Here is a 27,996-nt window from a genome sequence, read left to right as displayed (position 1 = left end):
GTTTGCCACTTTTTCAGGGGGCTAGTAATACTGACCCTGTTTTTTTGTTTTCTTTTTCTTTTTTTTAAATAGGGACTAACAATTTTGGTCTCATTTGTATATAAATTGTGACAAACCAAATTTTATGATTTAACTTTTGTTTTTATACAAAATTGTCTTCATATTATATTTTCAAACCTGTGATTTTTCAGACTTTTGGCCCCACTGTGACACTTGTGTATGTGTGATACATGATGCAATGCTGGTCACAAGCTTTTTAACTGTAGCATTTAAATTTTTCACTTAGTTTAATTGCTCTGTCTATTGCCTAAGACACTGGTCTTAGGATTGATATTGGGATAAAACCATGATTGGTCTTTATATTTGCCCTGCCCTCTTCTAGGGCAGGGCAAATATAAAGACATTAATAGAGCAGGAATCATCAGGAATCATCTCCTGCCCACAGAGAGAGCGATGATCCTCACTGACCTTTCAAAGCCCACAATGATTATAGGTTTCTTCTTCCTGCTCTTCTTCATGGGTAAGTGCATTTAATTTTTTAATTTTTAAAAATTCATACAGGTTATAATTTCTGCTGCTTTAACATTTAAGGCTTTTTTTCTGGTTAAGAAGAAAATATGATTGCAACATGTATATTATGTGCTGCCATCACTCAGGGTACTATCTCTCGTGGGCACAAGGGATTATAAATTAAATTAAAAAGATAAGGAGAAACCAGAAAGCGGAGCATTACAAGTTTTGGATATAATAAAAGAAACGTTCTTGCTCTAGAAAAGTTTATTGAGGCTACGTCCACACGTACACGGGTATTTTTGAAAACGGAGATTTTCCGTTTTCGTTTTAAAAAATAATCCCGTCCACACGTAAAGGCAGAAATGAAGGAAAACGCTGCTAGGAACATGCCAAAGCAACAGGTGGTGATATATTCCTAATCGTGCAGAAATGTTGGCCAATCAGAAGTCTAGAAGCCTCGGTGGGAAAAAGTAAACAAAGCTGGGGCATAGAAGCTAGTGATGTGCGATACCACTGACTTCCTCTCCTTTCCGATACCAAGTAAAATTCAGGGTGGTATCGACGATACTGATCCGATACCGATACTTTGTACAAAAACATATTTTATTTATTGTATCTTTTATTGTATCTCAAATTATAGCTTCATAATGATTAAAGGGCATCAGATTACTTGTTCTTATCACTTAATAATGCACAATTATCATATAGAAATAAAAAAAACTGAAGTTGTGGCTATTTGAACATGTTGCCTGCCTGCAGCACTAAAGGACTCCGTGAGAGACGTCTGTCTCGCCCTGGCAGCACCTGTCCCTGTCCTCCTCTTCACTTCCCCTCAACATAAGCTTGTCATATTCTGTGCTATGATTTACTCTGAGGTGCTTGATGAGGTTAGTGGTGTTGCCACAACACCTCACATTCTTGCCACATGTATCTCTCGGCCGTTTGTGGAAGTCAAATACGTCCGCACATGACTCCATTTATGCTCAGCCATTGTTGTGAGTGCACACGCCTAGTGGCTGCTACACATTGATATAGCCGTATTTCACACATGACTATGACAGGCGGAAGAAGAAGTAGTTCCTTCCAATGTAGACAATCCGAATGATATAGTTTCTTTCCACTGTGTTCCTGTTAATGATAAACCACAAATTTACCCTAAATTACTAAAATATCGATATTTTAATATGAGAATCGATTCTAGAACATAAATGACTGGTATTGGAGGAATCGATATTTCAGTATTGATCTGCACATCACTGATAGAAACAGAACCGAATCGTATGTGTGGAGGGACAGTAACTGTGTGTGTATATGTAAGCATTTAAACACTGCAGAGTACAATTAACAGTAATAGTATTGTAGAAATTCATTTCACTGAAACAATAACGTGGCGCACAGTGTGACGTCAAAAAATGCGCACACCTTTGACGCTGCGTTTTCTCAGTTTTTCTCGCCCACACGTAAATGCAAAAAAAGAGTTTTCAAAATATATCCACCCTGGCCGGAGTTTTTAAAAATCTCCGTTTTCGGTGACCGAAAACGCCGTTTACATGTGGACGAAAGGTGCAAACGCATAGAAAAATCTGCATTTTCAAAAATACCGGGGTACGTGTGGACGTAGCCTAAGATTGGTCATCTATGTACCTGCAAATTTTTGTAGTGTATGTGTGTGTGTTTTGTGTCCAAGATTTAGCCATTTACCTGATTTTGATATTTGTAAAGATTTAGTATTATACACTTTATATATAAAAAGCAATATCCGTTTCCTGCCTACAAAATTGTGGTTTCTACGGCGCTCTAAATCTGCTGTGGATGATTGGACATCCAAATACTAATACCTAATGACAACCACAGACAGAGATTAAGTTGTGCTTAATTCCTATTAAGAGGTATTCAAGAGAAAAAAAAAAAGAAGTGTTCAGGAAATTCTGCAGTGGTCAGAGGGGAATGAGCTTTCTTTCTTGCATTTTGTAAAGTTAAGAATGGATGACCCTCCTGCCTCCATTTCTTTATATTGATTATAAATGATGTGCAGAGAATTCAAGTGCACTTACATGGAATTATTTTTATTTCATAACTGTTACGGCCCTAGCAGGCCCTCCTCCTGAAATTGACCTTTTGTGGATGTCTTCTGCCATATCTCCTGCCTTAGGAGCCAGCTTTTTTGTACAGCTGACTCCCATCAGCAATTAAAAATACTTCAGGCCAGAGAAAAGTGAGCTCTAGTGCCAGAAAGCTTTGTTGGGTTGCAGCTAGTGAGCGGTGTGTGTGGTGGTTAATTGCTCCTTTTCTGCAGAGAGGAGTGTGTTTGGGTACCGACCCTTTTTGGCTTATTTTCAGTTTATCAACAGTTTTGTTGTTTTCTTTATTTTATTAATAGAAACATTAATAAAACCTGTTAATTTAACCATTTTACCTCCCTGTCTCCTTTTTTCAACCTGGAAACCTTTTGTTACTTTCCCTCATCCCCTGGAGCTTTTTAGGGGAACAATAACTTGCGAGCAAAAACATAACAGTATGTGCTGTAACATGTCCTTGCTGCAGATTGAGCAACTTTTTGTTGGCAGGTTTAAATTTTGCTGTTTAAATGTTTTATCTTTTAAATCCCAAAAGCTATATAATACAGGGACAGCAGTGCAGAGGCTTCAGAACTTGCCTTAGAATCCTTTATTTAAACAGTTTCTTCAGCAGTAATGTAATCCAGTGATTGTTGTCAGGATTTCCACTGTTACACAGCAAACAATAATTGTTAATTATTAATTCGGCAATCTTTTTTTCCAAATTAAGACAACGCTGCTGCAGTGTAACTCAGTTTAATGATGTAGCCTGAAGTGTCTTTCAAAGTGACCAATAACATCAGTAACCCGTCCTCCTTTGGGCTCCGCCCCCAAACATTCAAAAGTTGATTGTCTCTGGATTATGTTTTTCCTCATGCTTAGGTTATGATATAAAAATTATTCAATACGTTTGCGCTAAACTACATTCTTCAAAAGCACTATCAAAACTGCATTTTAAATTGTGCCCAACATTTCATTTCATTTCATTTATTTATTCATTTCAGGCACAACAAAATACATATATTGAACATAAAGTGCACAAAACAAAAAACAAAAATTACCTGAAAAGGAGTGGGACGAAGAAAACTTATTAAATCCCACCCCTATACTCACTCATCAAAAAAAAAGCAAGCAAGCATCTCCACGGCAGCTCGCAACAACAATTAGAACCATCATAACTAAATACAGAATATATAATAATTATAAATTGCGTTACCACAGGTAACAGGCAATAATAATTACATAGTGACAAACACACATACATACATATATATCTACACACACATATACATACATACACACTTTTTTTTTTTTTTTGGAATCCATACCAGCAATGGTAAGAGAACAGACATTACAGAGTACACTAAAACCATCATTGAGTATACTGTGACCAGACCAACTGTTTGTAGAGGAATTTAAATCTGTGAATATTTTTGCATTGTTTCAGTTGTAAACTCAGACTGTTCCAGATTTTCACACCACATACAGACACACAAAAACCTTTACGGGTTGTTCGAGTTCTGGGTAATTTGAATTCCCCGAAGCCTCTCACATTATAAACCCTTTCTCGAATTTCAAATATAATTTGTAAATTTGTAGGTAGAAGTTTATTAAAGGCTTTGTATAAGTTTATAGATGTATTGTAATTAACCAGATCCTGGAATTTAAGTAACTTTGCCTGAAGAAAGAGTTTGTGAGTATGATCTAGATAACCAGCCTTGTGAATAATACGCAGTGCTCGTTTCTGTACTGTGACTAATGGATTAGTTGTATTTTTATATGTGTTTCCCCACACTTCCACACAATATGTGAGATATGGAAGAACCAGGGTACAGTACAGAGTACGAAGTGAATCTTTATCAAGGTATGGTTTCACTTTGTTCAAAACTGCGAGGCTTCTGGAAATTTTGGTTTTTATGTGTCTGACATGTGGTTTCCATGAAATTTTGTTATCAATTACGACTCCCAAAAATTTGTGTTCACTCACATTATCAATTGGTACACCTTCAATGATAATTGGTAATTCTATATTATATTTTAAATTACCGAAAAACATTGCTTTAGTTTTATTTATATTTAATGATAATTTATTTATATCCATCCATTTTTTTAATTAATTTTAGCTCCCTGTTTACGGTCATTACAAGATCAGTATAATCATCGCTACTGAATAATATGTTGGTGTCATCTGCGAACAGTATGAGTTTAAGTACTTAAGAAACATCAAAAATATCATTTATGTATATATTGAAAAGTTTTGGTCCCAACACTGACCCTTGGGGAACACAACATGTAATACCAAGTTTCTCTGAATGGTAACGCCCTATGCTAACATATTGTTCCCAACCCGTTAGGTAACTTTTTAACCAGTTACCAGCTTTCCCTCGAATACCATATCTTTCCAATTTATCCAATAAAATTGAGTGATTGATTGTGTTGAAGGCCTTTTTGAGATCAACAAAAACACCAACTGCATATTTATTTTTATCCAGCGCATTGGTAATTTCTTCTACTGCCTCAATTATCGCCATTGAAGTGGTTCTTTGCGTTCTGAAACCATACTGACCAACATTTATTATTTGATGTTTTTCAAGGAATTTTTCTAATCTTGAATTAAAAAGTTTTTCTAAAATTTTTGAGAATTGAGGCAGTAGAGAAATAGGCCTATAATTGGTAAAACTGTGTTTATCATTACTTTTGTATAGTGGTATTACCTTTGCAATTTTCATTTTTTTTGGAAAACAACCGGACTGAAATGATAAATTACAGATATATGTTAAGGGACTAGCAATATTCAGAATAACCTGTTTAACTACAGACATATTTATGTCATGATAATCCATTGAAGACTTACTTTTACATTTTAATGTGATATTTATTACTTCTTGCTCATTTGTAGCAAGTAACATGATTTTACTATGTTGTTTCATGCATCTAAAATAACAAGTCATGAAAAATATCTTCAGCACCAAAGCAGCAATTATAAATAGGAAAAAACTGAAATTAAATGTTTGGCACATTGAAATTAGTTTTCATCCTGTCCCATCATATTTTCATTTCTCACTGAAGTGATCATTCGCTGAAAAAAGGAATGTTTCCTTTCCTTCATAAAGAATCTTTTATCCCAACCAAGCATCGGGCCCTTTATTACTGTTAATAATAATGATTACTAAGCATTCATACACCTATAAATCTTTATCTCATGAAGATAAAATAAGACAGAATAGCTACACATGTTAAATGTCATATTACACTTGAAAATAAAAAACACTTACACTGAGTGTTTTTGCTTGTAATAAGAATGAAATCTGTGAGAGGAACAGCTAAAAATTTCTTGAGAATGTTTTAATTGTATGCATTTGTCAAAACACAACTAGTCCCTTATCAAATCATTATATCATACTACAGCAAATCTTTATGAGATAATCAGACTAAACATTAAATGTATATGCCTGTTTTTTTGTTTGTCTTTTTCTACACATAATGCTGAGGTAGACTGTCCCTAGGTTGATTCAGTGTCTCACAAAAACAACTAGGTACTTAGCAAATTAGCTAGCTACTTTATATTATAGTCTACATTCAACCTGTGTAGGGGCAAAGTACTGTAGCAGATCCTTGTGCTGCTGCTGAGCTGATTGAAGGATATGTTCTTAAGTGCACATATAAAACAAATATGTAGGACTGCTTTCTTGAATTTGCAGAATATCTCTAAATTTAGTGTGTCATGTGAAATCCCCAGCAGCATAGGCCCATTGCAGCAAAATGATCTTGACAGGATGTCTATGAGTGTTTTCTTTCTTCACCCTCCCTTTTTTCATCACTTTTTTTTTTTTTTTTATCACTTCTACTCTGTAGAAGAAATGCAGTTTGTCTTTTGTCTCATCTTCCTCCCCTCACCCCTAACCAGTTGTGACAGGTGGCTCCCCCATCCTGAGCCTGGCTCTGCCAGAGGTTTCTTCCTGTTAAAAGAGAGTTTTTCCTTACCAGTGTCACCAAGTGTTTGCTCACAGGCGGTCACCTGATTTGTTGGGATTTTCTCTATATTATTGTAGGGTCATTATTTAAAGTCCATTGAGATGACTGTTGTTCTGTGATTTGGTGCTATATAAATGAAACTGAATTGAATGTACTTTTTTCTGTCAGGGGGAAATGCCTCCAGCGTAGAGCTGCAAGATGACCAACAGACACTCAATGAGACAATTACCACAGGTAATGAAAAAACACTTCAAAACTTATTTAAAAAAACAAAAATATGCAGCACCTGGAACACAAAAATGTGAAAATGGACAGGTACATAAATCAACAATCTTTATGTGGTGTGCGTGCGTTCATGTTAATGTGTGTGTGAGAGAGAGAGAGATGGAGAGAGTGACAAGTGGGGAGTGTGTATGTGTGTGTGTCACAAAATGTACTTGAAAATAAGGGTGGGAATCCAAAATAATGGCTCCCAGGAGCCAGAGGCAGACAGAGATTGATCAAGGGGAACCGGATCATCTGCAGTCCACAAGAGTACTGAAAATCTCACCTTTAATGGCAGATAAGTTAGATAGTTAGAGTTGGTGGTCCATTTCCTAGTCTGGCTCTGCTTGCTGGACATCCCGGATGAGTGACTTAATCTCCCAGGTGAGGGATCGGATTACACATGAGGGAAGCAAAATGGTGTCCTCCTTCACAGACTCATCGGAAGAGAATTTTCAAGACAAAGTATTAGGCTTCACATTGAGAGAACCTGGTTTATAGGTTATTAAAACCTATAAAACCTGCTATCTAAAACCTGCCGGTGTCCTGCAGGTTTTAGATATCACCCTGGGTCAACACACCTGAATCAAATGATTAGTTCATTACCTCTCTGGAGAACTTCAAGACATGTTGAGGAGGTAATTTAGCCATTTGAATCAGCTGTGTTGGATCAAGGACACATCTAAAACCTGCAGGACACCGTCCTTTGAGGCCTGGAGTTGCCCACCCCTGGGTTATGGTAAAGCTAAACTGAGTAAAAAATGAGAGCCCAGGATGGTTCCTCAGGATGAACCAGGATCATAGTAGAAGCGAAGCATTGTTTCAGGGCGTCGAAGCTTTGTCAAAACGAGTTATGCCAGTGAAAGGCAACCTTGAGGAGCTAAGTGGGTGAACAGCAAGGCAATCTCGCTAAAATCCAAATACTCACCAATAATAAGTCGTTGGTAAAAAGGAGCAAAGCCCAAAAAGTGTTGAAGTTGTTTGCTTTTGGGAGGAACTCACTCAACCAATGGTTGGACCTTGGCTGGCTCTGCCCTTAATTGACTCTTCTTATTCATGCACAGGAAAACAGATTGGACATGAAACTTGCACTTCTTACTAGAGATGGACCGATACTGATAAGTAATATTGGATCGGTCCATCTCTACTTCTTACATTTTACATATATCATCATTTATTGTGCCCGCCAGTATCTCTAAAGTTACTGCTGGGCTTAACCTGCTGGCACACGAGGCAGTTCGACAAAACTGCATCTCATTCCACAGTAGAAACACTCATCAGAAGTTAGGTACCTGTGTCTTACCAATGGACAGATGAGCTGCATGGTGGGTTGCTCGCCACTCTCTTCTGACTCACTCTCTCAGGGATGGAAAACTTCATGGAGGACTCCCAAAAAATTGATTATGTTCATTTGGATGTAGCGTTTTCAAGTTTCATCACTTATCCAAATAACTTCTTTAGTCTCAGCTAAATGCAGTTTTCCTCAACCTTATAAACAGTACATCTGCATAATGACTGAAACTAACACCATGGGCCAACAATGAATTGTGAGGTCAATTTCTTGGTCATTAATATGCATATGTTCATGACATTGATCAACAACCACTGATCAAAGACAATTGATCAGTACCATTCACAGACTTGAGAAATGGCTGCAATAACAGCATTGTAAGATGGTGAAAGATGTACCCTTATGCCTCCTCTTCGATTCAGAGATGGTCTTTCCCCTTTTACGGAAAGCCTCCTTGAATCCTGGGCTGAACTCACTTTATTAGCTGATAAGATGCTGTGTTAGGGTTGGATCCTTTGTCGAAAACATGTCTTTGTCTTAAGCTTGATAAACTCAAGGGGAATCTAATGACAAAGAACTATAACAACCTAGGCATGATAAAACTGAACTTAGAAAACCTGAAGGGCTTAAACATAAACCATAAACTAAAACTCAAAACGCTGGGTCAAAACACCCAGGATCGTGACATGCCACACATCTGGGAAGGAAGCCCTCAGCACCGCTGGGAGGCTCAAAGCCTCCACCTGGGCCTCCCCTGACCGTAACCGGAGCAGCCAGAGAGCCCACGTTTTTGCCAGTCACCGGCATGCCTGCGCTCTTGCCTGGTGCCGGCAAGGAGCCAGACCGAGGTTTTCCAATACTTCTTTCTGCTGCTCGATTTGCACCTGCAGCTCCCCCAACTGCTTCTGATGCATTGCTGCTAGCTCAGATACCATCTTGGCTAGCATGTTAACACTGGCTGGCGGGTCGGGACTCCAACATGCTGGTCCGGGGTTTTGGCACAACTGTAGACAAAGGCCCCAGCACAAACCAGATATGGTTGCTTGTGCAGTTTTATTTATCTATTGAGTTGCATTTTCACATTCTTCAATGCCAGCCCGATCCCCACTTCCTCTCCTGCCAGATGACCAAGCTCCTCTTCTCTGGCCCCAGCCACTACTGAAATAGGGTGGGCATGATTAAATTATGGTTGCCGGCTGTGACAACCAGCCTCTCCTGACACTACACCCTGCCACAGTGACCGACAGTACTGAGAATCACTTTAATAAAAATTAAAGCTCAGCATTATACAGACACAAAAACATTCTCCATAATATATTCATATCCATATATACCATAATATCTGAATCATAACTCACACACGCAAAATCAATTAAAAAAATATAAAATCATGATTAATGAAAAAATGTTTTAGGAAGTTATTTGCTCTTGGCTGCTGTAAGTTGGTGCTTAGTTAACTTAAGCTTTGTGACGGCTCTGATCCCAACCGTAAAAAAAATGACTTGCTTCCTTTCTTATTTTCCAGTTTGTACATTCCTGATTCCTCTTCAACTCCTCTCCTCACATCTCAGGTCCTTGTATACAAAATAAAAGTCACAAGAAGGGAGAAATTGAAGCAATTAAAAATGAGGCTCTGAAGCAAGCATTTCTAATTTTGGTAAAGTGATGTTGGTTAATTAATTGACAATTGGCACAACTTAGACAGCAGGTTCACACTGAGCACATGTCATAGATGTAAAGAGTCAGGAGACCTTCATTTGACCATTGGAATCACTCAAGGAGTTCATGTAATGTGCATGAAGTCTCTTCCTGACAGTTCAGAAACACATGCACATGATGCTGGAGGTAATTTTGTAGGTTTTTTTTTAGGGCTGTTCCTGGTTGTATTTGAAATAGATTCACAATGGTTATGCCTCCTAACCTATAGACTGAGATCCCTGAATTTAAAAAAAATGTTGTTTTATACTGTGGCATGTGAAACCCCCAGCAGCATAGACTTATAGCAGCATAACGTTGGAAGGACTTAGGGTCACCTAATCCAGACAGGATGTTTATGAGCGTTTCTTCCTTTATTATATGTTTATACACCGCTGTGCATTTATTGATGGCAGTGTGTCTTTTGTCTTGTCTTCCTTCCGTCACCCCTAACCTGTTGCGACAGGGAAATGGGAATGTCCACACACATGTCCCACTTCTCCGAAACCACTCTCCTCTTCAGTCACTCATGTCTCCACACGCTTCGCCACTCAGTTGCTCCCGGGAACAATCACACAGGGTTACAGGAGCAGGTCTGGGGAAAATCTATTTACAAAGAAACACGATCAGAAACTGACTTGTAAACACAGTTTTAGATACTGCTTGACTGGGTAGACTAACGTAGGCTACTCAACAATCCAGCGACGAGTAGGACAGAACGGCCATTCTAAATAGTGCTCAGGATTGCAGAAGATCAGTGGCAGGTGTGATGATTAGCACAGGTGCGTGGGCCAGAGGCAAGAGCAGAGACAGAGGAGAGAGAGTGAGGGAAGGAGAGAGAGAGCACAAAACAAAACAAAAATAAACATGTTGCCTAACACCGAACCAGCCAGTGAGACATGGGGGCCATGACAGAAAAGGAGTTTGTCCTTACCACTGCTGCCTTACCAAGTGCTTGCTCAAAGGCAGTCATCTGATTGTTGGGGTTTTCTCTATATTATTGTAGTGTCAATACCTTAAAACATAAAATACATTGAGGTGACTGTTGTGATTTGGTGCTGTATAAATGAAATTGAACTGAATGTACTTTTTTCTGCTAGGGGGAAATGCCTCCAGCATAGAGCTTGAAGATAACCAACAGATGTTCAATGAGACCTTTACCAGAGGTAATGAACAAACACTTCAACAGTTCACAGAAATTCAGTTTATACATTTTATAATGTTTTTTTCTGCCACTGTATTGTTTAATCAAGTCTTAGAATCTAAGAAACTGAAGTGCTTTAAATAAAATTCTGTAAAAAAAATTTGGGGGCTACAATTTATCAATATTTGTAATGAAGGGGAATTGTGAGATGAGTTAATGGGATATTATGAGAAGATAGTTGCATAAAATTATAGCTATATTGATAAGCAGGGTTTTGTCAAGGTGCAGCGTGGAAAAAGCAGGACTCAGGCACAGAATCTCTAAATGTAACAGTGACTTAATTTACTGTGAAATATTGCAACAACAGTTCAACACTAAGTCCTTTATAGAGATGACCACGGTTCAGTTTTTTTTTCTTTTTAAGATCCCCTCTGGCAGCTTATGCAATCAGAATTATGATCTGAATGCACTGTTGTTCCAAACACATTTTGCTTTTCCAAGATCATCATATCATTACTTTCGATCCCAACTTCATTATATACTGTATCAATAAAAAAATTAAAATATTTAAAGCATCGTCCTGGTTGTGGAACACTGGATCAGCATTTCATCCTCTCAAGGATACTTGAGGGTGCATGGGAGTTTGCCCAGCCAGTCTATGCATTTGACCGTGTCCCTCGGGGGGTCCTGTGGGGGGTGCTGAAAGAACGAGATCGCAGATACAAGCGGCAGAAATGGGCTTCCTCCGAAGGGTGGCTGGCCTCTCCCTTAGAGATAGGGTGAGAAGTTGGGCCATTCGGAAGGGGCTCAGAGTAGAGCCGCTGCTCCTCCACATCAAAAGGAGCCAGATGAGGTGGTTCGGGCATCTGACAAGGATGCCTCCTCGGCGCCTCCTGGGTGAGGTGTTCCGGGCATGTCCCACCAGGAGGAGGCCCCGAGGCAGATCCAGGGGGCTGGGTTTCATCTGCTTGGGCTGCTGCCCCCGCAACCCGGCCCCGGATAAGCAGAAGAAAATGGATGGATGGATTGATGGATATTTAAAGCAGGAGTTCAGTATGTTTTCTTTATTTTAGGAAACCTACAGATTTGAGTAAAACATCAAACAAATGATGTATTGTCTTTTCTGTTAGGGGAAAATGCCTCCACTATAGAACAACAAGATGATCAACAGTCCAGCAAATCCAAAGGTATACAACAATGTCTTCAAGGTTAACAGAAATTATTAAATTTTATAAATGTGTTTTGCCAGTATGTTTAATTCACAATACAGAGTCACGTATCTAAAATGTGCTCAGAATATAATTCTGTAAAAATCATCCCATGTACATATACTAATCATGAGTGTCATTATAATTTTAAGCTTTGAATAATTTATTTTAGCTGTTCTTTTTCCAGGGTGGAATGATTGTACAGCATACATCTTTTCTTTTTTTTCCCCAGATATTTTTGTTAAATTTTCTGCATCCATTTTTACAAAAGACAAATTGAACAATATGCTGTTTTCTTTTTTAAGAACATAAAACAATATGAAACATACACTCCCACCTCATAATTATAGGAGTACCAGTGGGTGTACAAAAAGAAAAAAGAAAGGGTCCAATCTAATAATACGAATAGTAAACCCTGGAGTACAAGATAACAGTTCCTGAGTGTACAAGAGAGATGTGGAGAGTTTCAGAGCCCACACCCCCATACAGACACAAAACAAAACAAACAAACCAAGAAAAAAAAAACAAAAAAATACAAACATAATGAGTGGTCAGCTTAGTTGTAGAGATAAGTCAAATCTGTAAGAGAAAAGAAATATGTATAAAGTAGATGTACATGCCATCATAAAGTGCAGGCACAATAGAGTCCATATACTTAAGATACATAAGATAAAATAAAATAGAATAAAGTCTGAGCTGGCTAATTGGGAGCGTTGCGGGACCGCAAAGTCTGAACATGGTCAAAAAAGGGTTGCCAGATCTTAAAAAATTTGGCCATAGACCCACGAAGGGTGAATTTAATCTTTTCGAGTTTGCTAAAATGCAAAGCATCTCTGATCCAGTTTTCCCAGGGTGGGGGAGAAGGGGACTTCCAACATAACAATAATCTGCGTCTTGCCAATAAGGTGAGAAATGCTACCAGATCCGCTTGGGGCGTCGGCAAGACAACTGTATCAGGAAGAACCCCAAACAAAGCAGTTAAGGGCACAAGTTGGAGGGTTAGCTGGATGATTTTTGATAAAGTCAGAAAAATATTTATCCAGTATTGTTTAAGGGATGGACATGACCAGAACATATGTATTAGAGAGGCAGGTGTTTGATGACAACGGTCGCAAACGGTCGTACAGCATACATCTTTAATGACTTTAATAAACAAGAGCTGGGTGCACAGGTTTCTTTAATTTCCAAAGGGGTCAGAATTATATAGTCAGACCCCCGAGAGGGACGAAAGGACCCCCTAATGATTTTGTCCCTCTCGGGGGGATACTCCCACAGGGCTTAAATCTGGGACTCTCCACCATTTGATCCTAGAACTGAAGAAGCTTATTGGATGAGAGGTGAAACGTCTTCAAACAACTTAAAGAAGTTCAGACGGTTTTCTTTCTAAGCTCCTTAGATTACGATGACCTGGATGACTTTGAACCTTCATAGACAGATTGTCCATATGAGCAACTGCAATTTCAGTTGAGCTTAAAAGTGTTATTTTTAGTCACAAGCAGAGCGTTCTTTCTTGGTTGGCATTTTCTTTGTCTATTGTTATGTAAAACTCACTTCATAGTGGACAATGATGTTGGTGTTTCAGCAGTTTGCAGTTTATGGCAGGCTTGAGCCTCAGTGATTATTGGGTTTGAGAACACCATAACCAAGTTCCCCTCATCTATTGGAGAGAATTTGGGTTTTCTTTACCTACTACTTACTTTTGCTGTTATTTACAAATGGCTCCAAGAAACCTTCACAGAGTGTGTAATTTTTAAATTCTCCTTCTTAGATCTTCTGTGAGTTTTTTTTTTTTTTTTTTTTTTTTTTTTTTTAACTTTTACAGGTTCTTCTTAGAAATTGAGAACTATGCCATATTGACATTTGATTCCTGGTCACAGACAAAAGGTCAGATGAGACAGAAAAGTGCAAATGAGAAAAAAATAGAAAATAACACAAGGAAAAAGAGGAAAAGCTTGAAATATAACACACAATGTGACATAAGATTACATTAACATTGAAAGCAAAACAAGAAGTAACAGTATAGAAGAGATTTCCTTGGATCACAGTTATTGTTTATTTAAATTAACTGGCTAGAACATGACATGATGATAGAATATCCTAACAATGTTAGACTATTATCGGATTGAAATGTCTAAACTTCCTGAATATCAAAGATAAGACATTGAGATCTACAAAATACAAACATCTTAACATTTTTTCCAGCTTCATCATCGTGTCTCTCAGGTCTCGCACTAACATGACTTTGTAGGTCATCCTGGCCAAACAAAGTTATGATGAGCTTAATATGAGCATGAAAGTTAGCGTTTTTATACCATTTTTATATTCATTGACAATGTGTCTTTATATCATTTCAGAAGATGAAGAGAATAGTCCTAAAAGCTGCAGATATGTTGACATTATAAACTACCTGAACCTGACCCAAGACAAGGACAAGTACATTATGACAAGGCCTGTGGAAAATTACAGTGATGTTTCACACGTATACCATATTATGGCAGTTGAAGCCATCTTAGATGTGGTAAGTTGTTCTGGCTAATGTTGCTGCCTTTCAAATAACGAATAGGTCATTGTTCTGGGTCTTTGACCCAATGTTTTGTGTTTTTTGGACTTCTGAATTCTGTTTTCCGTGATTTGTTTTCAGTGTGACTATTAGTTTCCTTACTGTTTAGTTTTTTAACATTTATGTATTTTCTTTTTAATTAAACCTGACAGAATATTTGCTTCTTTTTCTTTTATCTGAAAAAGTCCCCTTCTAAAACAAACAAACAAATCATTAGTTTTTTCCACTGGAAAATGTTGTCGTCCACATTCAGTCAACATTGTATTGTACTGCCTCCACTTTTGTTTATGCTGTATAATAAAGGTAGATTTTGAAAATAACACACACAACGTGTTAAACTGTGCAACACATCAAGGGTGTTAAGCTTTTAAAACACTTTTTCAGTGTTTACACATTCTTACACATTTTTTTATTCCTACCTTTCATAACTTTTATTTGACTATTTTTGGGGACTTGCTCAAACTTCCTTCCCCACATGTGGAAAATCAACTTTGAAGCCTGGCTGAACTAACAATATGTTTGTTTTCTTTGCTCACAGAGGAACACTGACCAGAGCCTTGTTTCTTACATTTGGGTTCAATATGTGAGTATTCTCTTGGAAATACACAATTTTCTGTTGTTGAAATTCAAATGTGTTATAATCATTTCTTTTAATCCTTTCTTTCTGTTTTTCTCTGCTTGTATCTTTTTCTTCTCTTTCACACCATCCTGTGTAGTATTGGCGGAATGACTTCATATATTGGGACCCAGATAATTTCTGTGGACTTGAAATATAACATTTCCTACTGCAAATTTGTGGACGCCAGATCTAACTATTGAAGAAAGGTACATTTTATATGGAAACACACCCACACTTACTGATGCACATATAGTCACTAATGATGAAGACTAAGTATATATTTTTTAATTTATCAAATGATTTGCAAACTGAAAAGGAATATAGCCAAGACAAGGTTAGAATTAACAACTGCTAACTTAAATATTGACATTGTGCTTTTAAACTTTTCTCATCAAAGAATCATCCACTCTTAGAAATCTCAGCCTCACAGAACCTCGATGTTCTAGCTGTCTTTCTGTTGAATATTATTTTGAAGTATTTTGCAGTGTGCTTTAGTAAAGTGCCTCCCAGTTGTCAGTTTCATAGGCATTAATGCACCTCCATACCACACGCAGGCGTTTTGAGTTGGGTGCTGACAACAACCCAGATTATCCTTGTTCTCTTTAGTCCAGAATATGCTGTGTCAATGATTTCAGAAAAAGAATATACAATTTCAATTTGTCTGACCACAGAACAATTTTCCAATTTGCCTCAGTCCTTTTCAAATGAGCATCGCCTAGACCTAACAGCATAAAGGAGGACAAGTAGGTGAGTTTTCTTACTTCCAGAAAAGCAGAGCCAGTGGCAGCTTAAAAATCAAAACATGAAATGTGACCATGAGAACTTCGCAAGAAGTTCTCAACTTATGTAAACATTTACCACTAAGCCTCAGTACCCATTTTTTTAAAGCACATAAGGCGCTTGTCCATGTGCAACAACAGCCTATTAAGTAACAAAATATCTGCATCTGAGTGGCCATCCTATCTGGAATACACTGTCAGATATCACAGTGTGACCCATGGTGAAAAAGGGTGATAAAGGGGAAGAGCTAGTACAGTGAAGACAGGGTGGAGCACTGCTAAGAGGAACAGTCATGACAGGAGCACATAGAGGCTGTTCCTCAGGTCTTCAAGGGACATGTGGAAGAATAGGAAGACAGAAAGACAAGGCTCCTGCCAAAGCAGTGAGGTATGGGTGTGGTGTAAATGATGGGTACTCCTGGAGGCATGTGAAAAAGTGTGACCAGGTGGTTTGCATAAGCTGCTGGTGTACCTGATGTGGAGCAGGTCACCACCGGACTGGTTATGCATGCAAAATATTGCCAAAAGTATTCACTCTTCTGCCTTGACACACATGAACTTGAGTGACATCCCATTCTTAATCTATCCATAGTTTTCACCTGATGTCAAAGCTACTGGGACATGCCCACCTGGCAGGCAAAAACAGCACTGTGGTCCTTTGCCGTCTACTTGTTGAACTTGTTTGAGTTTAACGCCAGATAGTTGATGTAGTTTACGTGCTATCAGATGCACTAATTAGTGTTTATTTACAGCTGCCAGAAGGATGTAAAGTATGGCATCAACATATGAACACACCTCTTCTAACCCTGCCTTAGGCCAAATTGCACCATCCCTGCTCCTCCACAGTAACCCAGGCAGTTAGGGGTTTCTCATTTAAACTGTAGGAATGATTTACCTGGCATTGGAAAAATACTTGAATAACTTTACTTGCAATACACAACATCAATGTGACAAAATAATTCTGTGTGGACTTTCTGGCACTTTTCCACACTGTAAATGTCCAGGTCAACAAACTGTAAGATTTAATGTGTTTGAACTAGCTATGTAGTGCTTACCTTTGCTTCAATGATGAACAAGTTCTTGTACTTCACCTGTTCCATGGTGGCATTGTTTACCCATCCAAATCGAAAATGTATATAACTGGAACTGAACTGGAGCTCTGTGAGAGAAGTCACCACTTTTAGGGATTTAAATAAAGCTGCTGGAACAGAATATGGATCACAAGTCTCCAAAATTCAGTTTCTCTTCAAACCTTTGTTTTTCCTCCATGGATAGACGAGCCAAGACAGATGAACAAACAACCACCTTTGTCCTGCATTACTACCAACTGTCTACTATTTGTGGTCACAATGGAGTAATGTTTTGCATGTCAGAGTAGTGAGTCTGATTGAAAACTATGGATAGAGTACAATGTGATTGTAATAATGACATGTCAGACATGTCCACACATACATGCTTTTCGGCATCTTTATTAACACTTATCAAGTTTGCTGCTACAAACACGCTCAGTCAGCTGCAGCTCTGCAGCTCACAGCCCAACTCACATCAACAACAACACTGAAATCCAGGACCCAGAAACTTTTAACCCAGTGAGGCGTAATTGCGGATGCCCTGCAGGTGCGTTCACCTCCCCAGCAGCAGCACCGCTGACCACACCCTGCCACATACCTATCGCCCAACTGAGGCCGTGGAGCCATCAGGCCGAACCTGCTCCCCCCCGCGATCAGGAGAGGGGATTGGCCCAGACCGTCGACACCCCCGGCCCCTGCCCAGCAACACGAATGTGTTCATTCAGTGGTGGCAGTTACGAGGTTGGTCCGGGGATGGTCCGGGGGCCAACCATGTGGCCTCCGCCTCCAGCAGGAGCTGCCCCTTGCGCAGCTTCTCCGCCTCTGGCAGACGTGGACCCTCCTCCGTCTCTGGCTGTGCAGGTTGCCGACACGGTGGCTGCTCCGTGGCCCTCTTTCGAGGAGCTGGGATGGGTGCAGGCACTTACCGAGCCCCAGCCACTCCCACATAAGGAGTGGGAAAGGGTGAGGGGATAGGTTGCATCCTGGGGGCTGGAAATGACCAGACCTTCTCCACTCCCATGCACATCAATGGGAGTCGCCGCGGTGCTGACCAGGACTGGATCAGAGCCGCCAAATCCTTTGCATGCCGCACTCGACCTGGTCCTGCAGTTCTTCTCGCCGACATTGCAACACCACCACCTGCTCCTGCTGTGTGGCTGCCAGCTCGGCCACCATTTGGGCCAGCTCCTTCCCTTCCCAGCGATTTAGCTGTACATGTGCTGTGGCGATTGTGAAGTGGAGACTGTAGCTGCTGAGGGTGAACTACTGCTGAACCTTTGGATGGCCGACAAAACATATCTTCCAATGTTTTCAGCTAAATCGCTGAACATGCTGGTAGGCAAGAAGTGAAGCAGCTCATGTCGGTGAGAAGTGACCATCGGGGAAGAGCAGACACAGTCTGACCATTACCGGCACACTTTTGCATAGGAGGTTTTCGTAAAGCTTATACTTTGGTATTTCCGTTGATCCGTACAATAAATTTGCATGTTAGCTAAATATTTTGTTTCCTGTAACATTTAGATTTAACATTTAACATTTAGATTTAAATATAATATTTACATTTAACATTTATCATTTAGATGTAATATTTAACACTTAAAATTTTGTTTTAAATATAAAAAGTTACAAATATTTTACTAAATGTTGTAAAAAAAAAAAAAAAGACTGGAAAAAACATGTTTTTGTAAGGTTTTGAGCTAAATGTGGAAAAATGTTGCCGTTAATTTCAGCATGTTTCACTTTACAAACGGCGCCCCATAATCCTTGAACCTTCCCCCAGAGAGAGAAACTTTCACAACAGGATTGTCTACAGAAACATGATTTAAACATCCATAGCTTGGTTCCAGGGCACACATTAAGTGTACATGACTGCAAAGCAAATGTGTTAAATTTAGTTATGTGGTGGAGAGGAAAACTCATCGGACCCTGAGCTCCCAGATACTGCATTCACATTTCTCCCTGAAGTACAGACTGACTCTGGGTTAACACTTTAGGTCCTCACAACTCTCTGGTTGGTTTGGAACTAATCCTAGACTCGGAGGCAGCGAGTTCAGTCACGCAAAAAACAGAGTTAACAGCCTCAGATGGGATTACTGTCTCTTTGGACTCTGCTTGTTGAAAAGCACAGTGGGTTTTGGAATGATATTCAGAACTCCCCATCTTCCCCCACTAGAAACAGTCTTTGACATTGAATCAACAGGATTTTTAGTAGAGTCAGATGCCAAATTAACACAAACAGAAGCAAAAACATAATCGTTAACGGAAGAGCTGGAGGCCCTGATGACTGTCTGCTGATTGGTGATTTCAGTACTGGAGCTAAACAGTTCAGAAATATGACCCCTATTATTTTCAAGGGAACAGAATTCAGTCTTTGAGTTCATAACATAATCACAATCGTCATTGCTGCTATCCTGACCAGGAACGCTGAAACCAGGCGAATCGTCCAAGTTGAAAGCAGCCAACCCCTACTCACTCTCTTGATTCTACAGCTAAGGGTCTGGAGTAAATATCAGAAATACTCACTACTAGACGGTTTGTGGACAACAACACCACCGGTGGCGTTAGGTGTGTTGCAGCAGGGACACATGGAAAAGTTTCAGGACACCAGCCCTCGATGAGTGGAGTTTGAGACCCCTGCGCTACACTATATGAGCGTACCATATTTTGTGCCATAATCTGTTTTCATTTGCTCTCATACAGGACAGACAAGGACAAAGAGACTAAAAGTCCTTATCTCTTAATCAACTGGTATGGTGGGATCGAATACACAAATGAGCAGGTGGTGACAACTGCCTGCAAGATGCGTGTCTACAAATTTCCCTTTGATGTTCAAATGTGCAACATCACCTTCAAGTCTATCATGCATTCTAGTGAGTCAATATCAAGTTCTACTTACATGTGCTTTTCATACTCTCATATATCTAAACCATGAAATATCACAACATATAGTCCTTTGTTCATCTGCTCACATTTATTTTTCTATTCCATTTTAGATAAGGAAATAGAATTAATTTACGACAAAGACAATGAATCGATGACAGATTTGACACGCGACATGATGTGGAACCAGTACGAGTGGACGTTCGAGAACTTGACAACCACAAACAAATCCAGCATTTTGTATCCATATCAAACTGCAATTATTTACACTGTAAGTACTTCTTAACCTCTTAGGTCCTGGCGTCCACATATTGGGACATCGCATTTTAGGTTTAGACCACAATACTAAATTTTGCAAAGATTTCCAAATAGCAAAGAGAAATTAAAAATGCATGCCATGAAAGAGTTTGGGTCTTAGGAGGTTAAAGCAGAAACACAGATGTGGAAATTGAGTCATTAGCCACATTTTAATAACATTTGTAATGAAAACAAAATTGCAGTTTGTTTTGAAAGGGTTTTAAAAACTCAGCAAAAAGATGTTTTCCTTGTGGTTTCTTTCCCCCGGAAGCATACACAGCATTTATTGGACAAGTACTAGATTTCTTTATCCCCCTAACCCCATTTTAAGTACAATCTGAAAAGGCCACAAAGTCCTGCAGACTTTACCACATCCTCAGCACATCATGGCTTATACTGTAAACTTGCTGTTCCATACAGAAGATTATCAAAGTTTACTCCTGCCATGCTGAAAAAAAACCCACATCTGTATCCAATAAAACTTTAAAGCAAAGCATTTGTCCTTGTATTACAAACATTATTTCATGTTATTATAAGTTATTGGTATATATATATTATATTATTATTATATTATTGGTTATTGGTATTTGATAAGTTCTTAGAGGAGACACAATTACAGGCAGCACAAGGAACCAACAACAGCTAAAAGGCAATAAGGAATTCTTTATTATTATTATTATTATTATTATTATTATTTTATTGCACAGATCACGATGAGAAGGAGGTCAGTCCTCTACGCTGCCAATTTCATTTCTCCAGTGCTCTTCTTCTTGGTTCTGGACTTGGCCTCTTTCCTGATCCCAGATGCTGGAGGCGAGAAACTCAGCTTCAAGGTCACTGTGCTGCTCGCTGTCACAGTGTTGCAGCTTATTCTGAATGACATTCTGCCCAGCACTTCAAAAAGGGTTCCACTTATAGGTAACAAAGTAGGGTTTATTTGACTGAAGGCATTAATAAATTACATTACTGAAATAGTCTGCTCTCCTCAGCTATCTACTGCATTGGGATTTTTATTCTGATGCTGCTCAGCCTCCTGGAGACTATTGTGATGATGTATCTGATTGAGAAAGACTCTGCAGCCCATCACAATGAGATGGATGAAGAACAAAGCCTGAGTTCAAACTGTGGAGACAAATGGTTCAAAGCCAACTTCTGTGTTAGAGGTGAGATTAAGCCTGTGGATCTAAACTCATGTAAGCAGGTTTATCTTTAGTTATGGTTAAAATACCCACACAATAACATTAGCATTTACATGACATTTAATTATATCATTTTAATTGTGTACCCTTAATCATTTTGTTTAATATCCTCCCAGGAAGGAAATCTAGTGACTGTGCATCTGTTTATGATGAAAGTGCCGATGAAACGCAATCTGTGACTGAAAAGGTGAGACTTTAGCTACATTTTAATAGGTTATTTATTTAAAGTGAAGTATAAAAATCATTGAGCTTGCATTTGAGAAATTACTTAGAGAAAGAAATCAAGATGTTTGTTTGTATATTAGTAGAAAACCCTTTTATTTCAGTCACAATGGAAACAAACCAGTATATCAAATGTAGTAGCAGTCAGTGGCCTAAATTTGTCGATAACTTTCTTTAAAATGTAAAAACAAAACTTTTGCAGAGGAGCAGCGACAAGCTGACAGAGGTGTCCCTTGGTCTTGAACAAGTCTCAGCTGAACTGAGAGAGATTGGGAAAACAATAAGTCTGCTCAGCAGTAACGAGAAAGAAGAGAAGTTCGGATACTGGGCCAGAATGGTTAAAAAAATCAACAGGGCTTTCTTTATTTTTTATGTCACAGCACTCACTGTATTTTTGTCAGTTCTTGTTTCAGAGTGGACCGGCTAAAGTAAAATAAAATATGAATTCATTAAAAGAGACAGAACTTATGTATTATTTGTTTTTTTCATAAATGTCATTCATTTCAATCAGTCCGAAGAAAACAAATGTCCCATTGACTACAGGTTGGTAAGGTGTTCACTTCTTATATTTAGTGATCTATTTAGCATCATCAGAAATACAGACCCACAGCTGAAGAAAAAAATTCAGATATTTAACAGTGATTTCTGCTCCACTTTACTGTGGTGGTTTCAGAGCCCCAGCGTAACAAAAGCTGCAAGGAAATGACATTGTCATTTGTCGCATATTGTGTAGCATCAAAATTGTGAAATTCAGCATCAAAGGTTTAGTTTCAACCAGTTATGAGGTAAACTTGGGTAGTAGTCTTCATGACTATTTTCAGTGCTCCTTATCGCAATAGAAAAATTCCAACATTTAAAACATTATTAAAATGTACATTTATATTTAGGGTTGTGCAGTATGACAAATTATATCAGATGTTGATATTAAAATGTCTATTGTTTTATATTATACTTAATTCTTTATTTTGTGCTGTGTAAAAACAGTAATGTGATCCTTTGCCCTCCAGCCGAACATCTTCGAGTTGCCAGATAGTTGCTGTGCTATCAGATGCACTAACTAGCATTTATTTAAAGCTGTCACAAGAGCATCAAGTTTAGCAACAACATATGAGACACCCAGCTAACCCTGTCTTACAGCCCCTATCACACAAATCCCTGCTTTTACCTGACACTGAAAAAATACTTGATCAACTTTACGTTATGGCACAACATTAATGTGAAAATGAATACTACCGGAACATTTCTGGCCATACAATGTAAATGTCCAGACCAGATTTTTGTGTGGTAGCTGTTTAAGCTAGCTATGTAGCATTTATCTTTGCTTTAAAGATAAGCTATTTCTTTTTCTTTACTTCCCACATGGCGATATTATTTACCCATTATTTACAGATGGAAAATATATGTAGCCAGGGCTGGAGTGATAATCTGGCATATCAGGCATTGTCCCGCAGGACCGGCACACTTTTTATATGTATATATCTGAATTTACAGAAAATGCACTATATTTAATGTATGCTTTTATTGCGATATGAGACCATATCACACAGCTTTATATTTCTACTCCTTAGCCTTTAAGTGATTTTCTTGTAATTATGGTGGACCTCATGTCCAATTTAAATGACATTTATTCTTTACTTTTTGCAGTCAAAAATAATGTTTCAATATATATTTAGGACATATATACATGTTTAATGTTCAGTAAGCTTCACCACAAGCCTCTCAGAACCTACAGCCCCTTTATGCACCTGCATGATTTTGTTTAAATAATTATTGCACACTTTCTGTAAATCCAATCAACTTCATTTCACTTCTGAAATATCACTGTGTGTGTCTCCTATATGATATATTTAACTGACATTTTTTTATTGTAACAACCAACAATTTATACAGGAAAATAACGATTATTAACAAGGTTGCCCAAACTTTTGCATCCCACTGTATTAGTAAACTTATATCTTAACATATAAGGAAATCAATGTATGCTTGATTATTTCTATTTCTTGCTTCTTGGCAATAAATCTTATACTGCTCAAAGCTTGTTTATGTCCCCTGAAATGGTCCCACATTTGTAAGTGGGTTGAGCAGCAGAGTTGGTTATGTGGATTATGTTCAAACTGGGAGCACAGACACTCCTAGAGTATCTTATGTCTGTTCCAAGCATTCCACATTTGACTTATTTGTTTATGGCCTGTGCCATTCAAGTTGATGTTCTGCAAAGCCAAGTTGCAGTATTATTTGGCCCTAGTAGAATATGACATCACAAGAAGACTGTTTGCGCACTCTCTCAGCTCTTTAAAACCGTAGAAGGGCTTCTACAGATTTGCAGTCAAGGTTTACGGGACGACATGGCTGACAGCTCTCTATCCAGACAATTTGAAAGACACTGCACACAGTCAATCTCCAATCTCGTAGGGATGGCAGGAGGCCTGCCATGACTGCCGTTCACCATCAGGTTTATCCAGTGTCTGCAACAAGTGCACTGGAATCTGAACATTTGGAAGAAAATTATGCTCAGCAATGATTCCAGGGTGGAGAAGTGTGGAGAAGATGTGGAAAATGGAGTAACAGCTTTTGGCGGAGACAGTGTGATGGTGTGGGGCAGCATCTTCCTCACTGAATAAACAAGGCTTGTCATGACCGGAGGCAATCTGAATGCAGAGAGATATCGAGATGAGGTTCTGCAACCAGTGGCGATGGCATATTTCCACAATCTGGGACCAAACTGATGACAGTGCTCGCCTCTGAAGAGCACGGCTATCAGAGGCTACCTCCAGAATTTGGGAGTGGTGATGATAGAAAGGACTGCCTGAAGTCCTGACCTAATACCTATTGAACACGTATGGGATCAGCTTGGGCATGCTGTTCTTTCCAAAATCACCAACACACCCACAATGGCTGTTTTGTGACAAATGCTTGTTGAAGCATAAAGTGAGATCCCACTGCGCTGTGTGACCAACCTGTTAACCAGCACGTGGAGGTGGTGACAGGCTGTTGTGGCTGTACATGGCTCTCATGTTACTGAGCCCCCCATTTGATAAATTAATGAATTATTAAATTGCCAGTATGTCTTGTTTCTCCAGACTTCAATCAAACAATCCAATAAACAACACCAAATATAGAGTCAATAGCAGAATAAACTGTTTTGGCATTGGTAGAGAGAATTTTGGTGAGTTTGTAATGGGCACAACCCAAATACTAGACTTTACAGCTCAATCCAAATCCAAATGCATTTTCCTTACAAACATGGCACCATTAAAGGGGAAATAAACAGGCTTTCCTAGAGGATAAGATTTATCACCAACAGGAACTGTTACAACATAAGAAATAATTAAGCAAAAATAAATGTATTTACTTTTTCTGCTAATTTTATATACACAAATAATGGATATTTTTGCATGTTTTACACCATAGATACATAACACATACTCATTTATGGCAACAGTTGTAGTAAGCAATGTGTACCTGTTAAGTAATATACTGAGTGTTAATATTCTTCTGATCTTGATCTCAAATACACAATGTATATATTAAATATACTGAAAGTGTAGCTCTTTGAAGACTCGTAACTCATGTGTTGTGGGAATATAAAACAATATAGTTGATTCCTGTTGTAAATTCTACATTGACACCTGCAAACTATATAATTCATGTATTGATGCATGATGGAATTAAAGTCATATTATTTGGTTCTTGAGTCTTGAGTCACTGTGTTATTTTATTTCTCTCATTCCAAGAGGCTACGCTTGTAATTTTTAATCAGTGGGCTTTGATCAGTGGTTGTTGAATAATGGTCATGACAGTTTGCATATTAATGATCAAGGAACTAACCTCCGAGCCCATTGTTCCTTCAGTCCTTCAGTGGCGCTAGTTTCAGTCATTATACAAATGTACTGTTTATAAGATTGGGGAAGCCTGCAGTCAGCTGAGACTGAAGAAGTCACTTGGGTGAGTGACGAAACGTTCCTCCCACTGAAAACGCTACGTCCAGATGAACAGAATCAACTTTTGGGGACATAGCTTCTCACATTTCTCTCTCTTTCTCTCTCTCTCTCTCTCTTTCTCTCTTTGTGGAACAAACACACGCAGCAGCATGACTGAGAGTGAGAAGAGGAGGTAGACCCTAGCCAGCGATGCTATACTCTCCTGGCTGTGCCTGATGAAGCCCAGAAATGATGAGCAGAGAAAAAGACGTGTAAATCCAATATTTAGATTGCAGTTGCTTGGCCAGGATGAATTGGTAAATGATAAATGGCCTGTATATAGCGCTTTACTTAGTCCCTAAGGACCCCAAAGCGCTTTACACTACATTCAGTCATTCACCCATTCACACACACAATCACACACTGGTGATGGCAAGCTACATTGTAGCCACAGCTGCCCTGAGGCACACTGACAGTCCAGTCCGGTAATTAAAATTCAGGTGCAAATCTTTGATCTAATCCATTCTTCAAGATGATCTTTCTGCTGATCTGAAGTCTGGAGAACAGTTCTTTATAACAGAAGCATCACTTTCTATATTATTCCAGTGATTCCTGAGATTAGGGACAAAACATGTTATAATTTTCTAAAATATATGTTTTGATTTTTCAAAAACATATTTACATATAATTGTTACACAAAGTTTTGGCTGTCTCACCATGTTTTGGTACAATCTTCCAGGTGTAACATTTTTTTAATAATTTATGTTTTTGCTGGAGAAGTGCAAGGTTTTTGTCAACACCGTCAGACACAAAGAAATACAAAAATATATATTTTAAATTAAGTTGTTTCAGCTATTTTGACTATTAGCAGCTTCTCTATTCTATTGTTTATGCACATATGTTTTCAAAGTAATTATACCACATTTAAAAGTAAGATTGTTTTGGCTTTTTATTATTAGAGTTACAGTCATACATATTTTCAGAAGCTTGTATTTAATCTGTATAAGAAACAGTCATATTAAGCGGGATACAAATTACACATTTATTGAGAAAATTACGTATTTTTATTGGAAGATCATGAGGGAGGAAACTATATGGTTCTCCAAAAGAGAAAAATAAACAAAAACTCCATATTATGGAGTTGACAAGGTGCTGACGGTGGTGACACACTAATAGAAAACAAGATATTATTTCTTTCAAAATGACAATTAAACCTTAACAACCTTTGTAATATCACAAGACACATCATAACAATTTTGTTTTTGCACATGTCAAGTTCTACATCTTAAGAGTTCACCAGCAAGTAGCTACCTACTACTCCTTGATTCCTAAAGTTCTCTGTGGTTGTGTGTTTAGACCCTGCTGTACTTTCTCTCCTTTTGTCTCTCTGTGCTTGTTTCCAAAACCTTCTCTTCTGACTTTTTTCTCTTCCTTTCAGATCACTGATGTTCTTTATTTTTCTCTTTTCCCCTCTATTTCTCCATCTTTCCCTTTCCTTTATGAGAAACTCTTTCTTCAACTCAGGCTGGCTGTTAATTTTTTCTCTCTTTCTTTTTTGATACTCCCTGTTCCTTTTCTTTCGTTCCTCTACTGACAGGTTTCCCTTTGCTATTCTAGCCTGAAATGTACCATTTTGTAATTACTATAATTTTTCTGAACCTTGTGCTTTTTTTACAGATTAAGGATGAATATTCACAACACAATTATGCATTAAGCAATAGAAATGCTATCCAGCCATTAAGTTTGATGTCATTAGCCATTTCCAGGTCCAAACTCCACTGCAGATCCCAAAGTCAAAGGAACTCTGCGGCATCACTGAGAGTTACAAACTGTCTAAATTCTTTCATCTTTAATAAAATGATCAGTGTGGCTGCTCTACCAGGTGTAACATCCAGGCATCCATGAAAGCAGAATATATGAAATTTAACAGAGTTAGAAGTTAGATTGCTTGTTTCCACCTGAACATGATATACCAGCTCTGCTACCACTTCCAACATAAATGGAGACAGAAAACTAAACAGCAGTGACTATTGTCAGGTTACTGAAGTTGGGCTAGCTGGTATATAATGATGTGCTACGTGATCGCTAGCGACACAGCTGTGTTAGCATAACATAAACACAGTGAAGCTGGAGGATGAATGCTAACTGTTTTCCACTTGATAAAAGTTAGCGTGAGGGTTCCCGATGGTTAGGCTGACAGTGATCACTGGCTGTTTTTAGGGGCTTGTTCAGATGTAATAGAACAAGATAAAAAGCATTAAAACATTTTAACAGCACAACAGGCTTAATAAATAGAGTAGTTT

The 27,996-nt window shown here is 38.5% G+C and overlaps 2 protein-coding genes and 1 long non-coding RNA gene across 3 annotated transcripts; all 3 read left to right on the top strand.

The window, feature by feature from the left end:
- Positions 1 to 428: 428 nt before the first annotated feature.
- LOC146512431 (uncharacterized) lies at positions 429 to 20,014 on the top strand. The gene is made up of 8 exons (XM_085169714.1): positions 429 to 520; positions 6,714 to 6,779; positions 10,896 to 10,961; positions 12,070 to 12,126; positions 14,502 to 14,665; positions 15,246 to 15,290; positions 15,424 to 15,532; positions 19,876 to 20,014. Exons 1-7 carry the CDS (start codon positions 454 to 456, stop codon positions 15,481 to 15,483), a joined length of 525 nt encoding a protein of 174 aa, XP_085025840.1. The 5' UTR covers positions 429 to 453; the 3' UTR covers positions 15,484 to 15,532; positions 19,876 to 20,014.
- Positions 532 to 3,641, top strand: LOC146512432 (uncharacterized). The gene is made up of 2 exons (XR_014875636.1): positions 532 to 1,010; positions 1,783 to 3,641. It is a non-coding gene; the product is annotated as an uncharacterized LOC146512432 (long non-coding RNA).
- On the top strand, positions 18,845 to 26,713 carry LOC146512430 (5-hydroxytryptamine receptor 3A-like). The gene is made up of 6 exons (XM_085169703.1): positions 18,845 to 20,045; positions 20,169 to 20,326; positions 21,060 to 21,270; positions 21,342 to 21,515; positions 21,668 to 21,738; positions 21,976 to 26,713. The coding sequence occupies exons 1-6, from the start codon at positions 19,976 to 19,978 to the stop codon at positions 22,198 to 22,200; spliced, it is 909 nt and encodes a 302-aa protein (XP_085025829.1). The 5' UTR covers positions 18,845 to 19,975; the 3' UTR covers positions 22,201 to 26,713.
- Positions 26,714 to 27,996: the final 1,283 nt, after the last annotated feature.

The sequence above is a fragment of the Neolamprologus multifasciatus genome, chromosome 8 (genome assembly GCF_963576455.1).
Source record: "Neolamprologus multifasciatus chromosome 8, fNeoMul1.2, whole genome shotgun sequence".
Classification (NCBI taxonomy): domain Eukaryota; kingdom Metazoa; phylum Chordata; class Actinopteri; order Cichliformes; family Cichlidae; genus Neolamprologus; species Neolamprologus multifasciatus.
Note: the sequence above shows the minus strand (reverse complement) of the source record. Positions and strands in the feature narration are given on the sequence as shown.